General features: G+C 41.0%; 1 protein-coding gene across 1 annotated transcript; it reads right to left on the bottom strand.

Annotated features, from left to right (window-relative positions):
* Positions 1-2030: 2030 nt before the first annotated feature.
* On the bottom strand, positions 2031-21294 carry LOC311004987 (ras-related protein Ral-B). The gene is made up of 6 exons (XM_083997250.1): positions 21089-21294; positions 7900-8113; positions 6143-6351; positions 5260-5437; positions 3457-5085; positions 2031-2181 (listed from the first exon to the last, which is right to left on the bottom strand). Exons 2-5 carry the CDS (start codon positions 8011-8013, stop codon positions 4963-4965), a joined length of 624 nt encoding a protein of 207 aa, XP_083853376.1. The 5' UTR covers positions 8014-8113; positions 21089-21294; the 3' UTR covers positions 2031-2181; positions 3457-4962.
* Between the last annotated feature and the right edge of the window lie 470 nt (positions 21295-21764).

Below are 21764 nucleotides of genomic sequence, written 5' to 3'. Positions count from 1 at the left end.
TTCTGCATGAACAGATTGTTTAGTAGCAGCCGATAAACATAAGCATACATTCAGTTGCAGTCAGTCAATAGTCCCCTTCGAATGAAGCCTAGTAGTGGATGAAAGCTCGGTGAGAGGACTAATGATGCAGCAGACATGGGCCCCACAGAATAGCAAGACTGCCCTCCCATGGTCAAAGAGTGAACATGCATGTCTCTCCTGTGAGACGCACAGTGCAGACAGCAGGATATGGCACAGTCGCTAAAATTGGAGTTATTCTCTGTCCATTGCATTTATCTTATAGGTCGTGCACAATTCCACAGAGTCTGTTTCTCTTTCTGTATAATGAAGGACTGTGATGGTGCTTTATCACTTGAACATCCTCATCCCCAACATTAGCTCTGATATAATGAGGGTTACTCAGAGGACGGGGGCCCCTCTCTACAAAATGATAAAAGACCCAAGAGTGTGCCGGTGACACTGCATCGGTCATTAGCCTGACTCACTTTGCCCTTTCATATATTTCTAAATAAGTGCCGTCCTGCGGGTTTAACAGACCACCTAATCTGCCTACTTAGAGGTAGAGGCGGGACGGTGGGAATCCAGAGGTGAGTGTCAGGCAGGTAAATGTGCTTATCAGAGCTGTGACATGTTTAGCTTCTCTAGTGGAAGTGCTGCCACAGGCTTTCATAAAAACCTGGTGGGTTTTCACCAGTGATATAAATTGCTGGGGATTAGTGTGTTTATGTGAAGCATGCACAGTGGCTGCCATTAATGCTACAGGCGGCTTAAACTCCCTCAGAATTGTTTCTCAGCACTTTCCCCCTCTAAAAAAAAAGGTGAACACTGAATTTTAGGAATTCACCTGGTGTTAGCCTGTCCGATCAATACTTGTAAATATACAATTCTCATCTCAAAAGAGCTGAGAAGTAACAGTCTTATCTCTGAGGCTTTTAAGATGCACAGCCTGGAGCCACTGCAGTGCTAACAAATAGCCAATTGATTTGAGGACATGAGGGATACTTGAGTGTCGACACCAAAGGGGACTTAATGCTAAAATAGTGCTGGAAAAGATGGACTCTCTGTTCCCAGAAGGCTATAGAAATATCACTGTGAATGCTCCATTCCTACAGGATTACTATGGGAGATTTTTAAATAAAGCAGAATGAGGTCACTATAAACTCTGTCCCTGCAGGACTGCTGTGGGCATTTGTTTGCCAACTTTTATTCCTCTTATTTGGATTTAGAAGGAAGTGGTCATCAGTATCCAACGAGCGGATCACACACTGCTTTCTAATATTTGGCCACAGGGGACATATATTCATATTAACTCATACAAGTCGGTGATGCTGCCTTCCTTTTACATAACACAAACAGAGGACACTCACTATCATTCGCTAGAAAACTATTTTGAAAGTGATATATGGTCGGTCTTTGCCTGGTGATGTTGTCAACCCAATTTTCATGTTGCGAAATGAGCCTCACTGACCGGACCACCCCTTAGGGTTTCAGCGATGACAGCCCACGACTGGTTCATCTCGAGGATGATGTTACACCACTCCTGTCATAAAAGATAAGCATGTAAGGTTAATAAAAATGATGGTTGTACATCACTGTCAAAGTGAAGAAAAACAGGCCGTTGGCAGCCTTTTCTAGATGGCAGAGGAACAATCAATGCAAAGTGAGTAACTGGTGGGTTATTTGACTAAACTGGGACACGGAATGCCCCAAAGGGAACAAGAAATGACAACCGTAACATTTCACTTCATTGGTTAAGGCCTAAGTAACTGCAGTGTCCATACATTAAGCAGCTCCGATACCTCCACCAGCCATTGGATGGCAATATGTAGCACTAAGTCATATGGAAGGAGCCAATTATCTTTGACTTACTTACTGAGAGGGTTTCTAACTGTTTTGTACCAATTGTAACATGTCTGCTTCTGTGGTTGAATGAAATATAAAAATCGGATCTGGGTGGCACCTGTGTAGCCGAGTGGCGTGTGAACCTTGGACAGTTTTACAGACATAATAATGGCCCGTATTTAAAAAGAACAAAGCATTTATTGAGCAACACTCTCACTTTGGAGAGATAAAAGCATACTCACAGTAGTAGGAGGTAAAAGAAAAAAAAGAAGGACATGTTACAAAGAATGGTTTAGGCAGTGGTAGAAACATCTTGTTCACTGTAGCACTTGATTAACCCTTTGATGCACAACATATGAACACCCCCTCTAATGCGCAACATGGGTCTAAAATGACCCGCATTCATTTTCCATGTGAATTCATGCTGGGTGAGTGTTTCTTTGTGGTATCTTTTAAAATCAATATATTTTATGATTGAATCCTCCAAGTATCATTTGAATATCTTGTTTTTAATTAGTACAGGGTGTTATTTCCATTTTTACTTTCTTATTTTATGAACAAATAGACAAAAAGTCTCAGAGAGTGGACCAGTTAGCTAGCTAGCAGTTGACATTTCTACATTCTACTGTATTAGTTAACTACAGTAGAACATGTCACCAGCTAGCTAGCTAAGTAGCTGTTGACATGTTCTAGCTGGTGTCTACAATAGAATATTATTCTATTGTTGTCACCAGCTAGAACATGTCATCATGTTAAAAGTTAGCTAACTTGCTAATATTAAGGTATTTCCCTTTATGACAAGTAATGTAGCTACTTATTTAAGGTAACTAAAGCCTTATCAATTATGCACAGTTATCTTTAATGAGTCATCAAATGTTTCTTTAGGTAAATTGGAATAATTGTAAAACAAGTAAATATGATTATATGTGCTTAAAAAAGAATATTTACTGAAGAAAATGATAAATACTGTGCAGTGATTTCAAAGATATAACATTGAAATAGCCTACTCAGATAGAATAAACTATGGCTAGCTGTTGACCACAGTAGAATATGTCAACAGAGCTATTAATGGGGAAAAAGGACAAGTAATGACTAGTCATTATTGATAATCAAGGAAACAATGGTCTGTTGTTGGTATAGATAGTGAGGGAATGCTAAAATTAAAGTATTCTTGCTATACTTGTTTTTTCAACTGGTCCACTCACTGAGACATTTTTGTTCATTTTTGTTCACAAGTAAGAAATGAAAAATGGAAATAATGACCCCACTAATAAAAAACAATATATTAAATAATACTTGGAACATTCAATCATAAAATAGATAGATTTCAAAAGTTACAGCAAAGAAACTATCACTCAGCATGAAATCACATTGGAAATGAATGTGGGTCATTTTAGACCCATGTTGCGCATTAGAGGGGTAGTGATACAAAATGTGTTTTTATTAAAAAAGTGAAAAAGTAAAAAATAAAATAAGGATGTATTATGATCAAAAACAAGTTAATTGAGGAATACCTGGAATTCTATATGATGAAATACATTTTTCGCAAAGATATAGCACAAAAAAACTCACTCGGGTCACTTTAGACCCATGTTGTGCATCAAAGGGTTAAACAACAGTTAAGAAGTTGGCACCCTCATCAAAGCTTCACTCACACAGACACAGAGAGGTGGTGGGCTTTTCTGCTAAATGCGCACACACACACACACACACACACGCACTCCGATAATAAACACACACACAGTACATCCACAAACATAGTGTAATTTTTTCTTTTCTTTTTTTTTTGTTGTTGTAATTTTGTTGGCACAATTTGTTTCAAAATCTCCAGCGTGACACCAGTCAGCATGAAGTCCACTTCTTAGGTATTGGCAATGTAGTGCATATTGTTCAAAGGACCCAGGAATAAAAAGAAAAAGAGCATCAGAATTGTTCAGATCGATGAGCAGCGACTGCTTAGAATGGCATCGTGGACCAGAAGCACGGCGGCCTCCTGGATTGTCAACACCTGTCTTACAGCATGGGACCGGCAAAGGCTCCAAACTTCATGTAAAACAGGAAGTAATGTGCACAGTAAAGAGAGTTGGAAAAGGCCAGATTGCACGAACATGGTAAAGCACCATGAAGAAAACCAGGTCTTCTCTCCCCTCTCAATAATTGCTCATTTACTTACAACAACAGCAACATCACAGCCTTTTTTTTTCACAGCCTCAAAATACCAAGCACACATTAAAATACCCACCAGGATTTTTTCTTCTACATATGACTCTGGGTTATGAAAGATTTCACTTTGCAATAGTCCTCCTGAAGAAATTCTAGGCATCTCATGATTGAATTGTAGTAATCATGTAAGGCCTGGTACTGGGAAAAAAAAAGAACCCTGTTTGGCAACAACTATTTGATTGCACTGTATGATTCTTCTAACATCAGAAAATAGCAAATAACTGGATGAACTACAAACAAAAATGGTAAAGCGTCATCGAAAATGAAAATAGTCGAAACTTCCGGTTTCAACGGCCATATCAAAACATGCAAAAAAAATGAACACAAGGCTGAACAGATGAATGTACGAGGCCAACATCTACAGACAGGACACTGTCATCATTAATGATTACAAATATGTAAGACAGCAGCATTAGAGTTCTTGTACAATGATGGTCATAGACTCAAAGGGTCTATACAAAGACAGAAAATATGCGGGTTAAGATTATGAGCAGGTAAAGAAATAAAGCACACCGTTTACTCGACAAAGACTCAACAATTCTAGTGTAAAACACACTGAACCAAAGTCAAAGGCAGTATAATCGCTGAGTTAAACAGTGGAGACTGTCTTGAGCAGCAGAGTTAGTGTCACTGGCAGTTTGGTCATCGGCTTACTATGAGCCATCAAGCTCTGCAGTCACAGTCACAACAGTGGTTATCTTCCAATGCAACAGTTACTCAGATTTCATCAATTAAAAATGGCAACAAAAAAAAGTGGTTGGGACTGTTCTAGACATTAAAACTATAACCAGCTATTAAAAAAGATTAAATTTCATTTGAATGACAATGGCAAGGACACTCTGCTTTGTTCCCCCAACCTCGCAGTTGTATTGTAGGGTGTTATGGTCCATGAGGAGTTCAAAGTAAACAGCATCTCTCTCTGAAACTCTTCTTGTTCTTCTTGTTCTTTCCTTTTCCATTTTTGTCTTTGTTTTCTGACATTTTCTTGCCTCGTACTTCTCGCATCAGATCAAAGAATACCTGGCAAGGAAGGAGACATTGGTAGAGTTTAGACTTCATAGCTGTCATGACATGCAAATCTGACAAAGAAGTGATAAAAATCCAAAATTTTAAAGTACATTGATTATTATAGTGATATATACAAGGTGATGTTTAATAGGTCATCATTCAATCATATTTCCTGTGTAGATGCACCTTGTCGACGTTGGCTCTGGTCTTGGCTGACGTCTCTACATACTGGACGCCCCACTCTTCAGCTTTCCCCCGGGCCTCATCCACGGACACCTGCCGACGCTCCTCCAGGTCTGACTTGTTCCCTACTACCAGGAGAGGGATCTTGTCTTCTTCTGCCTTCACTCGCAAAATCTGCTCTCTGCCGGCACACAACAGAATGTGTATTTTTAGTGCGTTTGCCAGTTTTACTTATGTAAATAAGTGAGCTTTCTTTGATTTTTTCCACTTTCAGGTAGATGCAGCCGCAGCCGCAGCCGCTTTGCTTACTCACTTCTAGTTCATCAAAATTTTGGAGGTGTGCATGACTCTACAGTGCTGTTGCCTCAATTTGCATTTGAGCTTCGGTATTTTGTTCATGCTGGGGATGAAGCGAAGCTGTCTAAATCCTATCAAAACCTTCCTGCCACAACAGACCCACACTGACATCCTCTCTTTACAAATATTGCATAACACACTATAGGAGCATCATTAAAGCAAAGCTGAAGTGCATGGTCTATTTTCCAAATGCAGAGCTCATCAACAACCCTCTTACCTGGATTTGCATTACTAATTTACAATCTGGTACTGGCAGACAGAATGCAGGCAAAAGAAAAAAAATTTAAAAGGGACATGCCTCTTTTTAAGTTGCTGCTTTGGGTCGTATACCCACTATGGCTACATACCACAACAGGTAACAAATTAATTAGAATGGCATCCATCATATCAGCGGTGGTAAACACTTCACTGTATGTTAAGTGATTATTATGCTGCACCAATACAGCAGTCTAAAACTCATCATCCTCTTCTCGATGGGCATGGAGTGAAGCTGAGATAGGTGCTTGAATCTGCTTGTTTGCATCAGTACCTGAACTCAGCGGTGGCGGTGAAAGACTCGTGCTCTGTGATGGAGAAGACCAGTAGGAAGCCCTCCCCGCTGCGAAAATAGTTGTCCCTGATGGCAGCGTAGTCCTCCTGGCCCGCTGTGTCCAGGATGTCAATCTGGACCTCCTCCCCATCCAGAACCACCTTCTTCCTGTAGCTGTCTGCCTTGGTGGGCTCGTAGTCCTCCACAAACTGGGGATGAGATGTAATTTCTTTAGATATTCAGAAGCCCAAACACAATTCTACCAGTTGCATTAAAACAACCTTAAAGGGATCCTTCACCCAAAATCGATAATTCACCAATTTTCTAATCACCGTCATGCCAAGGAAGGGTTTGAACCTTTCAGAGTTATCAAAGCGCTTTTGGAGTTCCAGGGGGGGTCCGGCTGGCAACGGATTTTCATATAATGGCGGCGGATGGAGTTCACTTTTGAATCATCCAAAACACACACTATGAAACATCCAAATACCTCCATACTGTTTTTAGCCTTGTTGTAGTAGTAGCTCCCAGTGGCTGCGCGAGATGTGCAAGATTTGCGGCGAGATCCTTCCGTGTTTACATCATACTGTACATCCAATGGTTTACAACGACCAACGAACATCTCGCAGCAAATCTCGCGCATGTGCACAAACATCAACAGAGCCACTGGGAGCTGCTACTACAACAGGGCTAAAAACAGAGATCAAATTATTTTTTTCCAAACAACTTTTTCATGTCGTGGCTTCAGGACATTTGGGTCAGTAGGAGGAGCAGTATGGAGGTATTTGGATGTTTCATGGTGTGTGTTTTGGATGATTCAAAAGTGAGCACTATCCGCTGCCATTATATGAAAATCTGTTGCCAGCCGGACCCCCCCTGGAACTCCAAAAGCGTTTTGATAACTCTGAAAGTTCTCCCAACCCTTCCTTGGCATGACGGTGAGTAGAAAATTGGTGCATTATCAATTTTGGGTGATGTATCCCTTTAAGGTATGAACAGTAAATGCATACAGTACTCACTGACTACTAAGTTATTGTGTAGAAGCTAACTAATTCATGAAACCTTTATAAAGAAAAATGTACAAATAATAGCCTACCACTATGCTTTTCTATTACTACTACTACTACTACTACTACTAACAACCCATAAGTATCTATGGTGGAGCCTCGGCCTCATCCACATAATTAGACAGATGATTGAAAATGCTATTGATATGCTGCCGGGCAGCAGGGCTAAATTGTGACTGTGTCTGCCCTCACTTGTGTTGAGTGCTCCTGTCGTAGTAAATCACTGTGGTCCAGGAAGCAATTGACTTGAGAAAAGTGTCCTTTTTTATAACAGTCCCTATGTTGTCAACCTTTTGAGTATCTCTGTGATGTAAGAGCCACTTTTGGTCTCGCGATCATGTTCTCACTTTCATGTAACAAATAGTGGTTTCAGTGTTTTCTGAACCATTTCGTACTGAACGTTTCTTGCGACTGCCTCACATTAAAAGCTCTCTGTTGGTGAACCACTGAAAGGAGGCCATTAAATTGGAAGCCTCTACAGAAAGTTTTTACTTAGTCTAGCCTACCATAGCACGCTTATTTATCCAGTGAGTGATATCTAAATTAGAAGACTGGATTTAAAAAAAAGTGAACTGGTCAGACAAAGAACAGCAGGGCTGATGCTAAATGTTGAAAGCCTTGCTCCTTGATCTGCTGTGGACATAATGGAGTGGTTTATAATTTAAGTTGTTTATAGGGACTGTGTGGACTCACCTCATCATACATGAACTGCAGGGTGAGGGCTGACTTTCCCACGCCTCCGCTGCCCACCATTATCACCTTGTGCAGTGCCAGAGAGCTCTGGTTTTTTCCTTTACTGGTAGCCATCGCTGGATTCTTCTTTGTGTCTCTCTCACACTCTCACACACACGCGCGCACACACATGCACGCAAACACTTCCTCGCACCCAAACGCTCTCTGACACAAGCTGTGAACGACAAATGCGGAAACAGATCAGTGCCTACAGTAAATAAACCCCATGCATAGAGAGTAGAGAGGTGTGCGGACAACTGAAGGGACAGATGGCAGTTGTTACTTAACAGCTTTCACTGTGACAGTAACTTGCTGCGCCAAAGGCTCTAGGCTTTGCTCCAACAAATCTTGAATCCTAACCCCCACCCTTCCCATTAAAGTGCTAAATTGCCTGCTCATGAAACCTAGAACTTTATAAAGTTCGCCATCAAAAGGTCATTGTGGCTGATCAGTAGTAATGAAGCTATCATTCTCCGCTACAAGAAGGCATTTAGCACTTGATGCCCTATTTTAATGCATTCCTAAACTCCCTCAATAGAAGATAGACGTCACTGGTCATCTATCTGCTCTGTAAAGGCCCTGCCCTCGGAGGGTGAAAGCTCAGACTCAATTGCTTTCGCCTGACTTCCCAATATCTTTCATCTCTGTCGGACATATCTTCCTACAGTGTGCTGTAAATGTTGGCCTGTCCTGTCTTGACTTGCATGGCCAGAAATGGGCTGTATCACATGGATATGAGGATGATTATATACACATTGCAACCACAAAGTGCTATTTTGTTTATCCTTGGTCATAGAGGACAATTCAGCTTTTAAATAACTTCATGATGGAGATGCAATTTGTTGAATATCTTGTGTGTTCATGTTTTCACATAAACACACGTTTCACTATGGTATCATTCTGTCTAATCCACCTAAACATGTATGTTAGTTGAACTTCTGGTTTACTTTTACTTTTAATTTCTAAAAAAAAAAAGGAAACGGATTTTATATGTTGTAATTTCTACAACATATTTCTTATAACTTGTAAAGTAGGTTAGCTCAAACGGTGCAAAATGCAAATATCATAATCATATCAATTGCAATATTTACAGCTTCAGTTGACATTCCCATAAAAATGATTGGAAATTGGCAAAATACTTCAATACGGGTCATCCCTAGTTTGACTCTAATGGTACACGGCATTAAAATGATCGTTAAACAGCCATTGATGGCTGTTTAATGAGCGTTTAATCCTTCAGAGACTGGCTCTGGCATTTTGCCTTTCATTGCAATGGTCAATAGCTGTAAGTCAATGACAGAAAATGTGATATCACGTCATAAGAAGTATCCTAACCCTTCACGATCAACAAAGCAGCAAAAAATCTTTGCTCCTAATGCAGCAGGAGTCACAGCTCATCACTTTCTGCAGGCTTCCCCACTGACACAGTTCTGTCTGTAGTTTTAACTCACTGTTATCTGGACTCCACCCTTTGGGAATCCTGCTAGATAAGTCAACAATCAGCAACCGCTGTAACAGAACATCCAGCCACAAACTCACCTCACTGCCTGCTATGTGCAGTTAAATACACAGACGAGCAGATGTCTGATTGTACTGATACAATCTACTGTCATCTTGAGCTGGGAACCGAAGGAACCAGACACTGTGACTTGGTATCTTGAGAGGCCTCTCAGTCAGACAACTCAATGAGCTTGTTGTCAGATCTTGGAAAAAGCAACCTCATCTTCCCCTAGGCCTTCTGTCCTCCCAATCATCTCACCTCCATCTTTGAAAAGAAACATATTACTTCTCCTTCTGAGATGTCATATTAATGGGAGCGCTGTGCTGATTCACACCATTATTCATAAGCCACGTCTCTGTAACAATAGACAAATCATTTCAGTGTTCAACCGATGTGACAGAGAGAAAACACAAACGAGACTGGGTCAAGACCTAGTTGGAGTCAGGCTCCTCACAAAATAACCAACAACAAATTAAAGCTGAGCTGTGATTGTATAGGAATTATCATTCAGAGAGAAAGTAAGTTAGTAGAGACAGAGCAGCTTTCATTTTCAGGTTACAGTACTTCTTTTTAGGCTTTTTTTTCTTCGTGCCAGTCATAGAATTGAGGGTTGCGTTTATGACGTGCAGCAAAGGGCCACATGCCAGACTCTAACCCGGTCCACCACGGCAAGAATTAAGCACTAAATGGCATGCCCTTCACCAGGTAAATGACCTGGATGCCCCGAGAAGGACCGTTTTTCCATCTGGATCCACAATAGTTTAACCTGTGCCTATTTCAAGCCCAGAATGTAACAGAATTTTAATAAGAGGCAGTATGTAACTCAATCTCTTTGCTATGTAGAATTGGTTAGGTTTAGGTCACCCGTTGTTTTATTTCAGTGGCCTGTTGCACTCAATTAGGTGGGACTACACTACACAGCACACGCAGCCCGTCTCTCAGCTGCAGACACCAGAGTACTAACCACAGGTGATATAGAATTAGCATTAATTATGATCTACTGATTATGTATTTTTAATGAAAACAGGCTCATAATGATCAGCAGGTTATCAATGGGGCATTAAAATAGACACAGTGGTTTGTATGACGCCCTGTCACTTATCTCTCTCTCTCTGCTATGTCTTACGTGGAGTTATCCCTCTGCCTTCTTTAATAATAATAATAATAATGATACATTTTATTTATAGGCACCTTTCTGGACACTCAAGGACACCATACATTGGTTAAAAACAGCGGAACACAAACAATAAGAACAATAGAGAGTAAAAAAATGATGATTAAAAAAAATCTGGTTAAAATGATATTCATAGGGAAAATGCAGTTTTGGACAGGTGGGTTTTGAGTCCCAGTGTTTGTAGCGGAAGCTCCCAGCACTGCTCTTCCTAGTCCGTCCAAATCTCGCGCGATTTGCATTGACACCCAGTTCACAGCTCCGCAAATCGCGCGAGATTCCGGCAGAGCAAGACTGGGAGCTTCCGCTACAAACAAGCTTAAAACAACTTATTTAATTTTTTCCGGAACAATTTCTCATGTTGGGGCTTCAATACAAGAGGGACATTACAGACGAGCACTATGGAGGTATTTGGATGTTTTTTGGCGTGTCTTTTTGGACGAAGAAAAGTGAGCTCCATTCGCAACCGTCATATGGACATGCAGTGCTGCACGGAGCCCCGCTGTAACTCAGAGAAGGCACGGAGGACTCTGAAACTTCTCCCAGCCCTTAGTCGAAATTTGAATTTTGGGTGAACTATCCCTTTAATAACAATACATGGTCCTTATATATGAGTCAATAACATGCCAGATTATATGACCAAAAAAGTAGTTGTGCATGTGAACTTTTGCTGCAACATTTCCTTACATTGTCCAAAAGCACAACATGTGATTTGCATCAAACTTGACCTCCTCTTCAGCATAGCCACCGTAGGTCAGACACCGTATAGCCTGAAGACTGAGGATGCTGAGGATGTGGCACCTCGGTTCCGTTCCACTCTCTCTGACCAGGATGCAAAGTCTGACCTGTGCTCTTCCTGCCTTTGTTATCAATCACCAGGCCAGTGAAAGGGCTCATATGAAGCATATCCACACAAATACAGACACGGTGACAAACTCTGCCATTCCGAGGCAGCATGTATGCATGGGGTCACCATTTCAATTATTTACTTGTAACCCACTTCACTGTGCGCATGTACGCGCAGTTTCCAATGCTATGTATAAAGTGATCACAATTAACAAACTGAAGGTGAAAAAAAAAAAAGACCATGCACAAGAAAGTGCTTAGTGCAGACTTTCCAAAGGAAGTTCACACATTTGGAGGGGGTGGGGTGGGGTGGGGTTGCCATATTTCCACCAGCTGCACTTCAACACGAGTTGCTTGCAGGGTAAAATGGAGGGCATTGACAAAAGAGGAATTAATATTTAGGCCTGACCCAGATATGGATCTACAGTCTGCAGTCTTTTTTTTTTTTTTTTTTTGGGGGGGGGGGGGGGGGGGGTGTTGGTTCACGGAGCAGGAGGGGTAAAGCCTAACAGACCACTCTGGCTGCTGAGCTCCTGAAATATAGATGACACAAGTGCAGTGTGGGCTACAGAAATTCATTAATATTCCCTTTGGAGAATGGGTTAGTGTTCCCCCCTGACTCATCTTAAGACCCTTGGCAAGGGCGCGCCAAGGTTTGCCAGGACTCACACCGACACTAATAAAAGATCACAGCAAACAGACAGAGCCTAACAACCTGTGTCATTGCAACCGCTTCCCACTAACAGGCAATTTTCTTGAAGTTGTACACGAGAACAAAATCATCCACATTCTTTTCCCAGGTATGCTTTTATTGATTAGGCATCGATCAAAGTCACATGACCATCCATTACAAATCATTTCATCTAGATCAGCTGATTGTAACGGCATGAAAATGTTGACTGGTGTGCAGAAATGAATAATGTCTGCCACTGAGCCCTGCTCCAAGAGTGATGGTCAAATTGCAAATGCACTGAGATTCATATATTCCACTCTGAGTGAAGCAGTAGTATGTGAATTCTGGTTTATGGAAATTCAAACTATCTGAATCGAATCCTAGTTGCAGAGAACCTGGTTTCTCTCTCTCTCTCTCTCTGCATTCCACAGGTCACAGGGGTGAGGGCATTTACTCCCCATCTAATGGAGAAAACAGGGACCTTCAAATCCCAGCGATCTGAGAGGGAGATTAGCTCACCGTGACCATTCCCCTCATCATGAGCGCTAGCCAAAATGAGTCAAACAAAATGCTCTGAAGTGACCCTAGGTGTGGTTGAACTGAAATACCACGATGTAGCAGCAATGCACTGTGAATTGTCAATGTGAGGCTACAGGATGTGATGTCATCTGAGAGGACATATTTGTGGTAAATTTCCTCCGACAGTGTTGTGATATTCCACGTACTTGGACAATTTCTTTTACCCTTTTCATTTTCCACCGCTATATCTTGTTATGTCTAAACACACAGTTCCTTGAAAATTCTGCTGTGAGCAAAACAAAGCCAATCTCCCTCACTGCTGTTGCAGAACTCAAATGTCCCATTCACTTTCTACTACTCCTGGACTGAAAATGTTTTTGTACTACACTGCAAACACGGAGGGAGGGCTGAGCCCCTGCTTACTGGGCAGCTACCTATCCACACTGTCATAATTTCAGCTCGCTGTGGCCACAAGAATACATCTTAGATGAGACACCACAGTAAGGATTTGCGTGCAGCGAGAATGGCTTTTTTGTAACACACAGCAACTGGGATTCCAGATCCTAAGGTTTGTTTATCACACAGCTACAAACAATGCATAATTTAAGAGCAAATAACAGCAGAGGCACAGCAAAAATGTATTCAGACAAGACGTAGCAGTTATCATGGTCATTTCCAGTGAAGATAGGGAAATTATTTTTTATTTTTTATTTTTAGTACACAGTAGCAAGGAAGGTTTTTTCAAAAAGCGCCCTGCAGTGCATACTAACTACTCTTGGCCAGCGCATATAGAGGAGCCTTTGACGAAACTGGGCAGCTAAATCCTCTCTGTGCAACAATCCTCTCTACTTCAGCAACACTAAGTGGGAAGCTTTTTCAAATACATCTACCCTATATTCTAACCCCCTTTTTTCCTTTCCTATTGAAGTGGAAATAATCAGCTGGTGCAACTGCAGCGAGGTCTTGAGCATATACATTACTACACAATGAGACTGTAATGCAGGAAGGTTTTTCTGGGAGGGTAGACTGAAACACATAAGTGATGTCTTTCCAAGCATCCCTGAAGCAGATGCACAGGGTTCCTACACATTTTACATTTCCAAATTCCATACTTTTTCCAGACCCTAATTTCCGGACTTCCACTACAAAAAACTCAAAATCTTACCAAGAATATTTGTCTTATTTCTAGTCAAAATGTCGTTTCTAGTCAAAACAAATCTCATTCTACTTAAAATAAGACTCGTATGTTTGAAACAAGTGAAAATGATCTAAAAACAAGTTAATTTTTAGGTGATGAGTCTTATTTTTAGTGAAAGAGATTAGTTTTGACTAGAAATTATACACTTTGACAAGAAATAAGGCAAATATTCTTGGAAAGATTTTGAGTTTTTGCAGTGTCTCAGTAAAAAAAATCAAATAATTTGTGACATTTGAGCCAATAGATGTGTTTCATGTTAATAAATCATGCAATTAATCATTTGTTTTCATTATTCTGAATTTGTATGCCATTATGTAACCAAATCATTTCCAGGAGATTGTAGCTAGGTAGCCTACAATAGCGCATACAAAATGTGAATAAGACTGAATAAGTATATTAAGATAAATATATTTCCATACAATAGTTTCCATTTTCCATACTTTTTAAGACCTGGAAATGTATAAAATCAAATTCCATATTATTCCATACTTTCCATACTTGCGTAGGAACCCTGAGATGCAGTATAATGAAAACATTCATGATTTCCCCCCATTACCTATGCATTCCACTGGACTGAGTCAGGGTGGATGGAGAGACGAGTTCAGACCTCAGTCAGCATTCTTTGACAAATCCATTCGTTCCTGATGAGTAACTCCAAACTGCCCACTACTTATCTCCAACTTGTTCCTTCTTTATTTTTTTATTTTACTTACAAGGATCACAACAGGCTGTAGATACCACCTACACCATGCTAGGGGCCCGTGGTGTCATCATGGTTTTAAAATTGGCCGAGTTGTAACCATGACAGTACTACAGGAAAATGTACCTCACATCCCCCGCTATCCCGCTCCCTCACAACTCAGATATGTTCATGGGGCCTATGGTGACTGTAAACCTCACTCCTTGGCACACTAACGTTTTCAAAAGCAGGGGCAGTCAAAATGATTCTGCCGTGCAATATTTCCATGCTGGAACATCAGAGCGTAGTGTAGCCTAAAGCTAAACACAGCAGACATAATGGCATAAACTGCTCTGTGAAATCATCCTGTCTTCATCACCGACTTATACATAAATGGGCACAGAGGAACATTTATGGGCTGAGACAAACCGCTCACTATGTGTTGGGGGAAATGATAGCCTTGTCTGGAGGAGAGAACATTCAGAGTGCAGGTGTGTAGCGTACAAAGAGGCCGAGTCAAGAGGCACAAGTGATGAGCAGAGCACGCACTATATGGCTTACATGACAACTAACTCTGTCTGGCTCTGGATCATAACCTGACAACGTTGTGTTGGCATGCTGTGTGATGTGCTAAATGACAGACAAGCTTGTTAACCTAACGTTGTGTAGGTCACTTCTCAACATTTTACAACCATGCCACACTGATTTCCTGCTTAGAGCAGAGATACAGCAATTACACAAAGGAAATTAAATGATACAATAGAAATGAGACACTCAACTGCAAAACTTTGTTTCGTCATTAAAGCAGAAGTAAGCGATATTTTTGAGTTAATATAAGTCTTAACTAGTTATATCTTCCGACAGCAATCACTTACATAGAGTGTTTGGACTGAAACACGGGTCTCTCAGTCCCTCTGCTCTGCTCTGAGCCGAGGAGAAAACTTTTCTTGTATCCTACAATTTTTATCCAATGAGGAGAGAGAACGGCATGAAGGGATGCGCGTGAATGTGGTGACGTAGGGACGAGGACCAATAGATCCATGACGAGGGCGGGGGCTGCTAACTCCATCGGCTGACAAGAAGTTATGGTGCGTTCAGGGCAGCCCGTAACTCGTGATTTTCCGACCTGTGAAGTCGTACCAGATCGATCTGGTACAACTTCACAGGTCGGAAGTTACGAGTGGCCGTTATAGTGCACTTTCACAGGCAACAGGTCGGAGAAACGCGAGTTGCGGGTTGCCTGGAACGCTACAAAGTCGTAAGTCGTGACTTGAAGCTGTAATTTACGGTTTCAAAAGCCTGCCTGGAACGCAGCATTAGCCAAAACGACCGGATCGCTTACTTCTGCTTTAAGAGAGCTAAAGTTTCTATTGCGACGTGGCCCAACAGCTGTATACTCATCAGTCTAGCAGAAACATTTTGAGATGAGGATCATTCTTTGTTCAATTAATCTCCAAGAGCTATCTCATGTAGTGCTTCATCTAATCACTTTTAAATACTGCGTCACTGTAGTGTCCAGGATGTCCTAAAGAGGAAGTGAAGTGCCAAAGGCTCTTGTATTGTAGATGCAAATTAAATAACTGTTAATGATAATACTGCTAATGTAGCATCACGCAAAGTTACAAAGAGACATTTTTTATGTTTGGGGAGCTTATAAATTCTTTCAATTCAAACTTCTACAGCTAATGTGTTTTAGAAGTGTTTGTTAAGTAAGTAATTTGTGTTTTTTTCACATTTTGTCAATCTAGTCTGATAATGTTCCGTTGTACCTGTTCTGTTAGCATAACAACCACATAGTCTACAACCAATTGTTCAGTGTCACTTTTACATTATGTAATATTGCACATCAGATGGATATGTAATTAGGATGATTACAGCATCAACTTGTTCCATGTCCTGCCTTTCCTATACATAATGTCTAATTCTAAACTTGTGAGAGAAAGGATATGTTGCCTAAACCTGACCATAGACAGAACAGAAGCGTAACCAATGTGATGCCAGCAGAGAGTAAAGGGGAATTCATGCGTCAAAAAAGTTGAGTTACTATAGTGTTCTGCAAATAAATATTTGCATAAACTTGTTCCTCTTAATTGTAGAAAACAGGATGCAGTGTTTTTCAGTTGGTCACATACACATAACAATGATATTATCTACTGTGTATGCCAGTATGTCAAATTGGCAGCCTTGAGGGAGAAGAATCACTCTACCCTAGAAATAATGAATTCCCCAGTGTGGAAAAATTGTAATTGTAGATACCTTTCTTTCTTAAAAAAAAATCTTTTTATAATTAGTGAGCAAAAAGAAAGATAACTCATCTACGCACTTGTCAAACACGTATTGTGAAATAGAGCTTATATTCTGTCAAATGACCACTGGGAGATGTGTCTTGAATGAGGCAATTTCTAAAGTATGACCCCTCTTTGTGCATTCTGCATAGGAGCAAGGATTTATTAAAACCCTCGACCACAGTTCACATAGTAATTTACTGAGAGTCACACGAAATACATAAAACTCCTTTCCTCCCTACTGACAGAAAGCAGACAATTGATGGCGGCTTGGTATGCACTTATCTACAACCCCATCTCCTGCACATTATCACTCACTTTACCAATCCATGAAAAAAGAAAAAAAAAGAAACCTTATAGGTCTATTTGCCCTTGCCCTCCACTTCCACTGCCAATATCATTAGCAGATGGCTTTCTGACTCCAGTGCTATTACACCCCAAGAACCTAGGTAATTCAGGATCCTCATCAGAAAATGAAGAACCGATTAGAGAAGCAGATGGAGCTTTTAGATACGAACCAACTCGCTTGCGTCCAAAATGAGGGAAATGAAGCCTTGCGGAAAATGTTTGTCTCATTCTGATAAGCTGCAGTAATAGGAAGGAACAACAGTGCTTGGCATTAAGAAAGTCATCCGAGTGAGGACGAAGATATGGTCGAAAATAAACACCCAGCCGCTCACGAAAGGGAAAGAGGAGGAATGTAGGGCCAGTTCAGCCTCATTCACAACATCTCTCTGACGTCACTGTATGCTATAGGTCACAACTATGCAGACAGCTGTAATTTACCACAATTGGAGACAATCCAGATGTGTTGTTGTTGACATGAAGGGGTTACAATGCTGCCAGAGTGGGTCAATGCCAGTCAAAGCACAGCTCTATTGTATTACTCTGGAATTTCCTGGGGTGTTTTTTACTTCTTGTGGCAGTCGAAACGATGACTTGGGGGCTTTTTGTCCTGAAAAGTCTGAAACAGCAGTTTGTAAAAGAAATAATAATATGGTATCATGGGGAAAACACTAAATAATCAGATGATGTAGTGATAAAAAAATACCACCTCATAAATAGCTCAAAAAACTGTGCACATCAGCTTTTAAAAACCTAGAGTCAGACAGGACTGCCAGACAATTCCTATATTTGTTTGCCTGAAATTGTTGTGACTGTGCTGGAATCAGCATTCAGTTCACAACTTAATTATGAGAGGCTGGCTGCAAGTCATTCCAGATGTGTAAATGGTGGTTTGCCACCAAACAAAGCTTGTATTACACCTGAGTTTTTTTCAGACTGAATCGTTGGAAACCTCTCTCTCCTTGCTTATTTATTCATTATAAATCTTGACTTTTTCCAGCTGCTAAAGAGGTTATGAGAAAGTACTGGAACTATACGCACTTCACAGTCATTATCAACTTAGAGTCTGAGATCTCACCCAAACTGACAGTATCCCCCGAGGCTTTTAAACATCTGCTAGAGTGGCAACTTGTCTCATTATTCACAATCTTTTCTGCTGATTGCAAGCGGTCAACCCTCACAAACTCAACTTATTAGCAAGTCCACTTTAACTAATATTGTGCAAAGTCATCAAAGGGTGGTGGTGGTGGTGCTGTGGTTAGCGCTCTGACAGCAAGAGGTTTCTGAGTTCATTATGTTCATGTTGTCGCTGTGCCTGTGTGCTCTCTGCAGGTACAATACCTCCCACAGCCCAAAGGTTTATTGGCAACTCTAAATTGCCTGTAGGTGTGAATGTTAGCATGTGTACGTTGTTTGTCTCTGTGTGTCGGCGATGTGACGGACTGGCGACCTGTCCAGGGTGAATCCTGCGCCCTATTCTGGATGAGGGCTCCAGCCCCCAGAACCCCCCCCATCCCTGCATGGTTAAGTAGACAATAGATGGAAACAAATCAAGCTTGTTTCTTGTTTCAACAAAGTCTTCTTCACTTGATGAATCCAGGAAAATCTATTTGCTTCCCCTGTTTACAACCATTGCACTGGAAATCTCACAAGTGTTAAGTTAACTTGCCTTTAATTGTTATCTCATTGTAATTACATAGGTTTTAAGTTTAAATTTCATAAGTCAATTGTTCAGTTGCTTAAATATCCAGTGGGTTGTTTACTTGGTTGAGCGTATAGCTTTCACTTGCTGCATGTTAATTGGAAACCAAGGAATCTAAAAAGTATATGACCCAGTGGATAAAGGTACAAATCGTAACAGCTCTTGGCTCTCAATGAGGCCAACTGTGTTGTGACGCTCAAACATTACTTCAAACTCCACCGCAGCACACACACACACACAAACCCACTCGGCAGCTTTTCAAAAGGCCCTAAGCAGATCAGTGGTTTAATCGTTACAAACCTCATAATACAAGACAATAACAGGAAAATCAATTAAACAATCTAGACACATATAACACCTTTATCTTGCCTTAATAAAACAAAGCCGCAGTATTTATTTGCTTTTCATTGAAAAACAATTTACCCACTTACGTACTCACAGTCTCTAATGAGCCTAAATGATCACTGGACAATGAAATGATGTGTCTCAACTGCTTTCACCCTTTATTTGGGATATACTTAATATTACACAAGTGATTCATTGCCTTGTGCCACATTTGCCATTGCACTGTGCAATCTGGTGACAACAGACAAGCTTTAGTTATGAATTATACTGCCTAAGGGAAGCAATGTACAGACCTCTGGTGAAAGCTTGAAAGCACTGACTGAGTAATCAATTGCTCTATCACAGCACTTATTGAATAAACAACAAACCCGGAGTGGAGCAAACCCCTAATGCATTTCTGAACCACAAAATCCTGTATCCTGTATCCATTCAGTAAAGAAGAGAATAGAGAAAATACTATGAAAGTTTTTGTTTGTTTTTAGATTGCCTACCGGTAACCCTTTTCTACACTGGAGACACATGAAGCTGGGTAATGAATTAGCCTATATGTGTCCCTTTTCCTGACACCTCAACAAGTATTTTTTATTATTAACCAGATGGAATAGGTGAGTGCTTTCCCACTACTATCCTCAACCTGTCTCCAAACAAAAGAGCTGATAAAATCTGAAAACATTACACTCACCTGCAAAGTGGAGCATCAGTAAACACAAGAGTCTCTACTCAACACTAAATACATGCTTGTCATCCAACGGCCTTTGGACATGCTAACATGTAAACATAACTTTACTGATAGTGACTGAATTGCCTCCAGGCTCACTATGCTATGCTATACTATACTATACTATAGAGGCAAATTCAGGGTCCAGGCACCGCAGAGGTCCCAACAAAGTAAAGTTACAACGATAATTTAGTAGATTAGACATAGAGGCACTAACACTTGGCAATAACAGCACTATGCCACACAACATTAACCACATGCTTCACACAATGGATAAGAAAAACGCTGTTACTAGGCTATTGTTTGTCCACTGTTATTACACTGGGCGTTTTGCTGACAGTTAGGATTACACCAACGTTAGCTGAAGAAACCACGAGCCAGCTTGGGTGTGTCGTTGTCGGAAGGAAAACTTTTCAGTACAAAGCCAGCTGAGGTAATTATCAACAAATAAATAGGCTACTACACGCACACAACACGCAACAGTCAATTTGAACAACTGACTGAGCGTGACATCAACTTCACTGAACCCCGAAGTTACAACTCTCTAACAGGGGGAGAGAGTCTCCTCTTGAGTTCACGGGGCCGACTGTGTGTGTGTGTGTGTGTGAAGGCAGCTGACCATCACCACGAAGCCTCATTAACAGTAACACACACACTTTGGTGTAGTAGTAGTGACCCCAGTTAACGCACCGCGACACCGCCGCCTCAGTTAAATCGATGCAAACATATTCAAATGTGACGTTATGTCACTGATGAGCCTATAACGTTACCGGGGCGGCCACCATTAAACACAACGGTGTAGTTAACAGTAACAGTGAGGCTGGTTGTTAAACGGTGACTCGTCGCTAACGTAACGATAACTTCCCGTAAACGTGACGTCTAATGCTATAGGTTGTGTTTACCAGTGAGCTTAGGCACAGATAGCGTGATATACAGTGACACGTTAACACGAGTAAACGGCTGGACTAGTCTAGTTAAAAGCAAGGTAGTGACTGTTTATTTGTACCCGGTTTTATTTCAAACGGTCATCCCTGCTCCGCTGGTCGCTCGTCCTTCCTTAAAACAGGTGTGGTTTGCTTCTTATTTATTGTTATCAACTCTCTAGAGGCTTTATGGACAAACACACACTCATATTCCCGCCCCCGGTAACACAGGTCTGAAGCCTTACCAGAGTAGGAGTCGTATTTCTGCCCTCGGTTGATGCTATCTTGGTGACTGCATTAATAGGGCATTTCGAGGCATTGACTCTCCAAACGCAAACCGCTCCTGCAACAAAAAGCCCCACCTTCCGGATGTGAAACAGTCCGGATGACAGGAAGTGACGACACGGTCGCCGCTCGCTCAGTTTGCCGTCTGTCATCACCTCCTCATGTACAGTCTGTGGTTAGCACACAATGCAAGGGCTGACACACATAAACATGAGGGCTGACATAAGAAATGGAACTGAGCGATCACAGCATTTTAACTGATTAAAAATTAAAGCGCATTCTCTAGGCTATTTACTTTGTGAAAATGTTGATTTTCATTTTAATTAGTAGGCTATAGTAGGCTATAGCTTTATTTTACAGACTCCAAGTCCAATAATTAACAGACAGACAAATAAACAGATATTCAATACTGAGTCAATAAAAAAGAAGAACAAAGAACGGTAAATTGATGTTGTTTGTTTGTTTGTTTGTTTCATCACAGAAGACTAAAAACACATTCTATTCACAAAGAGAGACAACAAAAATAAATACATACATTATCTGACCACAAAAAGCTCTTGAATTTTTCGGATTAATTTTCTCTGCCGACTTTTAACTTTTAACATAGGCTATAGTTCGCTATAATAGCCTACATGA

This window comes from Trachurus trachurus (assembly GCF_905171665.1).
Source record: "Trachurus trachurus genome assembly, chromosome: 21".
Taxonomy (NCBI): Eukaryota; Metazoa; Chordata; class Actinopteri; order Carangiformes; family Carangidae; genus Trachurus; species Trachurus trachurus.
Note: the sequence above shows the minus strand (reverse complement) of the source record. Positions and strands in the feature narration are given on the sequence as shown.

Bases quoted from the DNA above. Each gene is read 5' to 3' on its own strand.
- LOC311004987 (XM_083997250.1), bottom strand. From the start codon at position 8,013: ATGGCTACCAGTAAAGGAAAAAACCAGAGCTCTCTGGCACTGCACAAG. The intron at 6,352-7,899 runs GTGAGTCCACAC...TCTCATCCCCAG, and splicing joins TGCAGTTCATGTATGATGAG to TTTGTGGAGGACTACGAGCC. The intron at 5,438-6,142 runs GTACTGATGCAA...GTGTGCCGGCAG, and splicing joins ACCGCCACCGCTGAGTTCAG to AGAGCAGATTTTGCGAGTGA.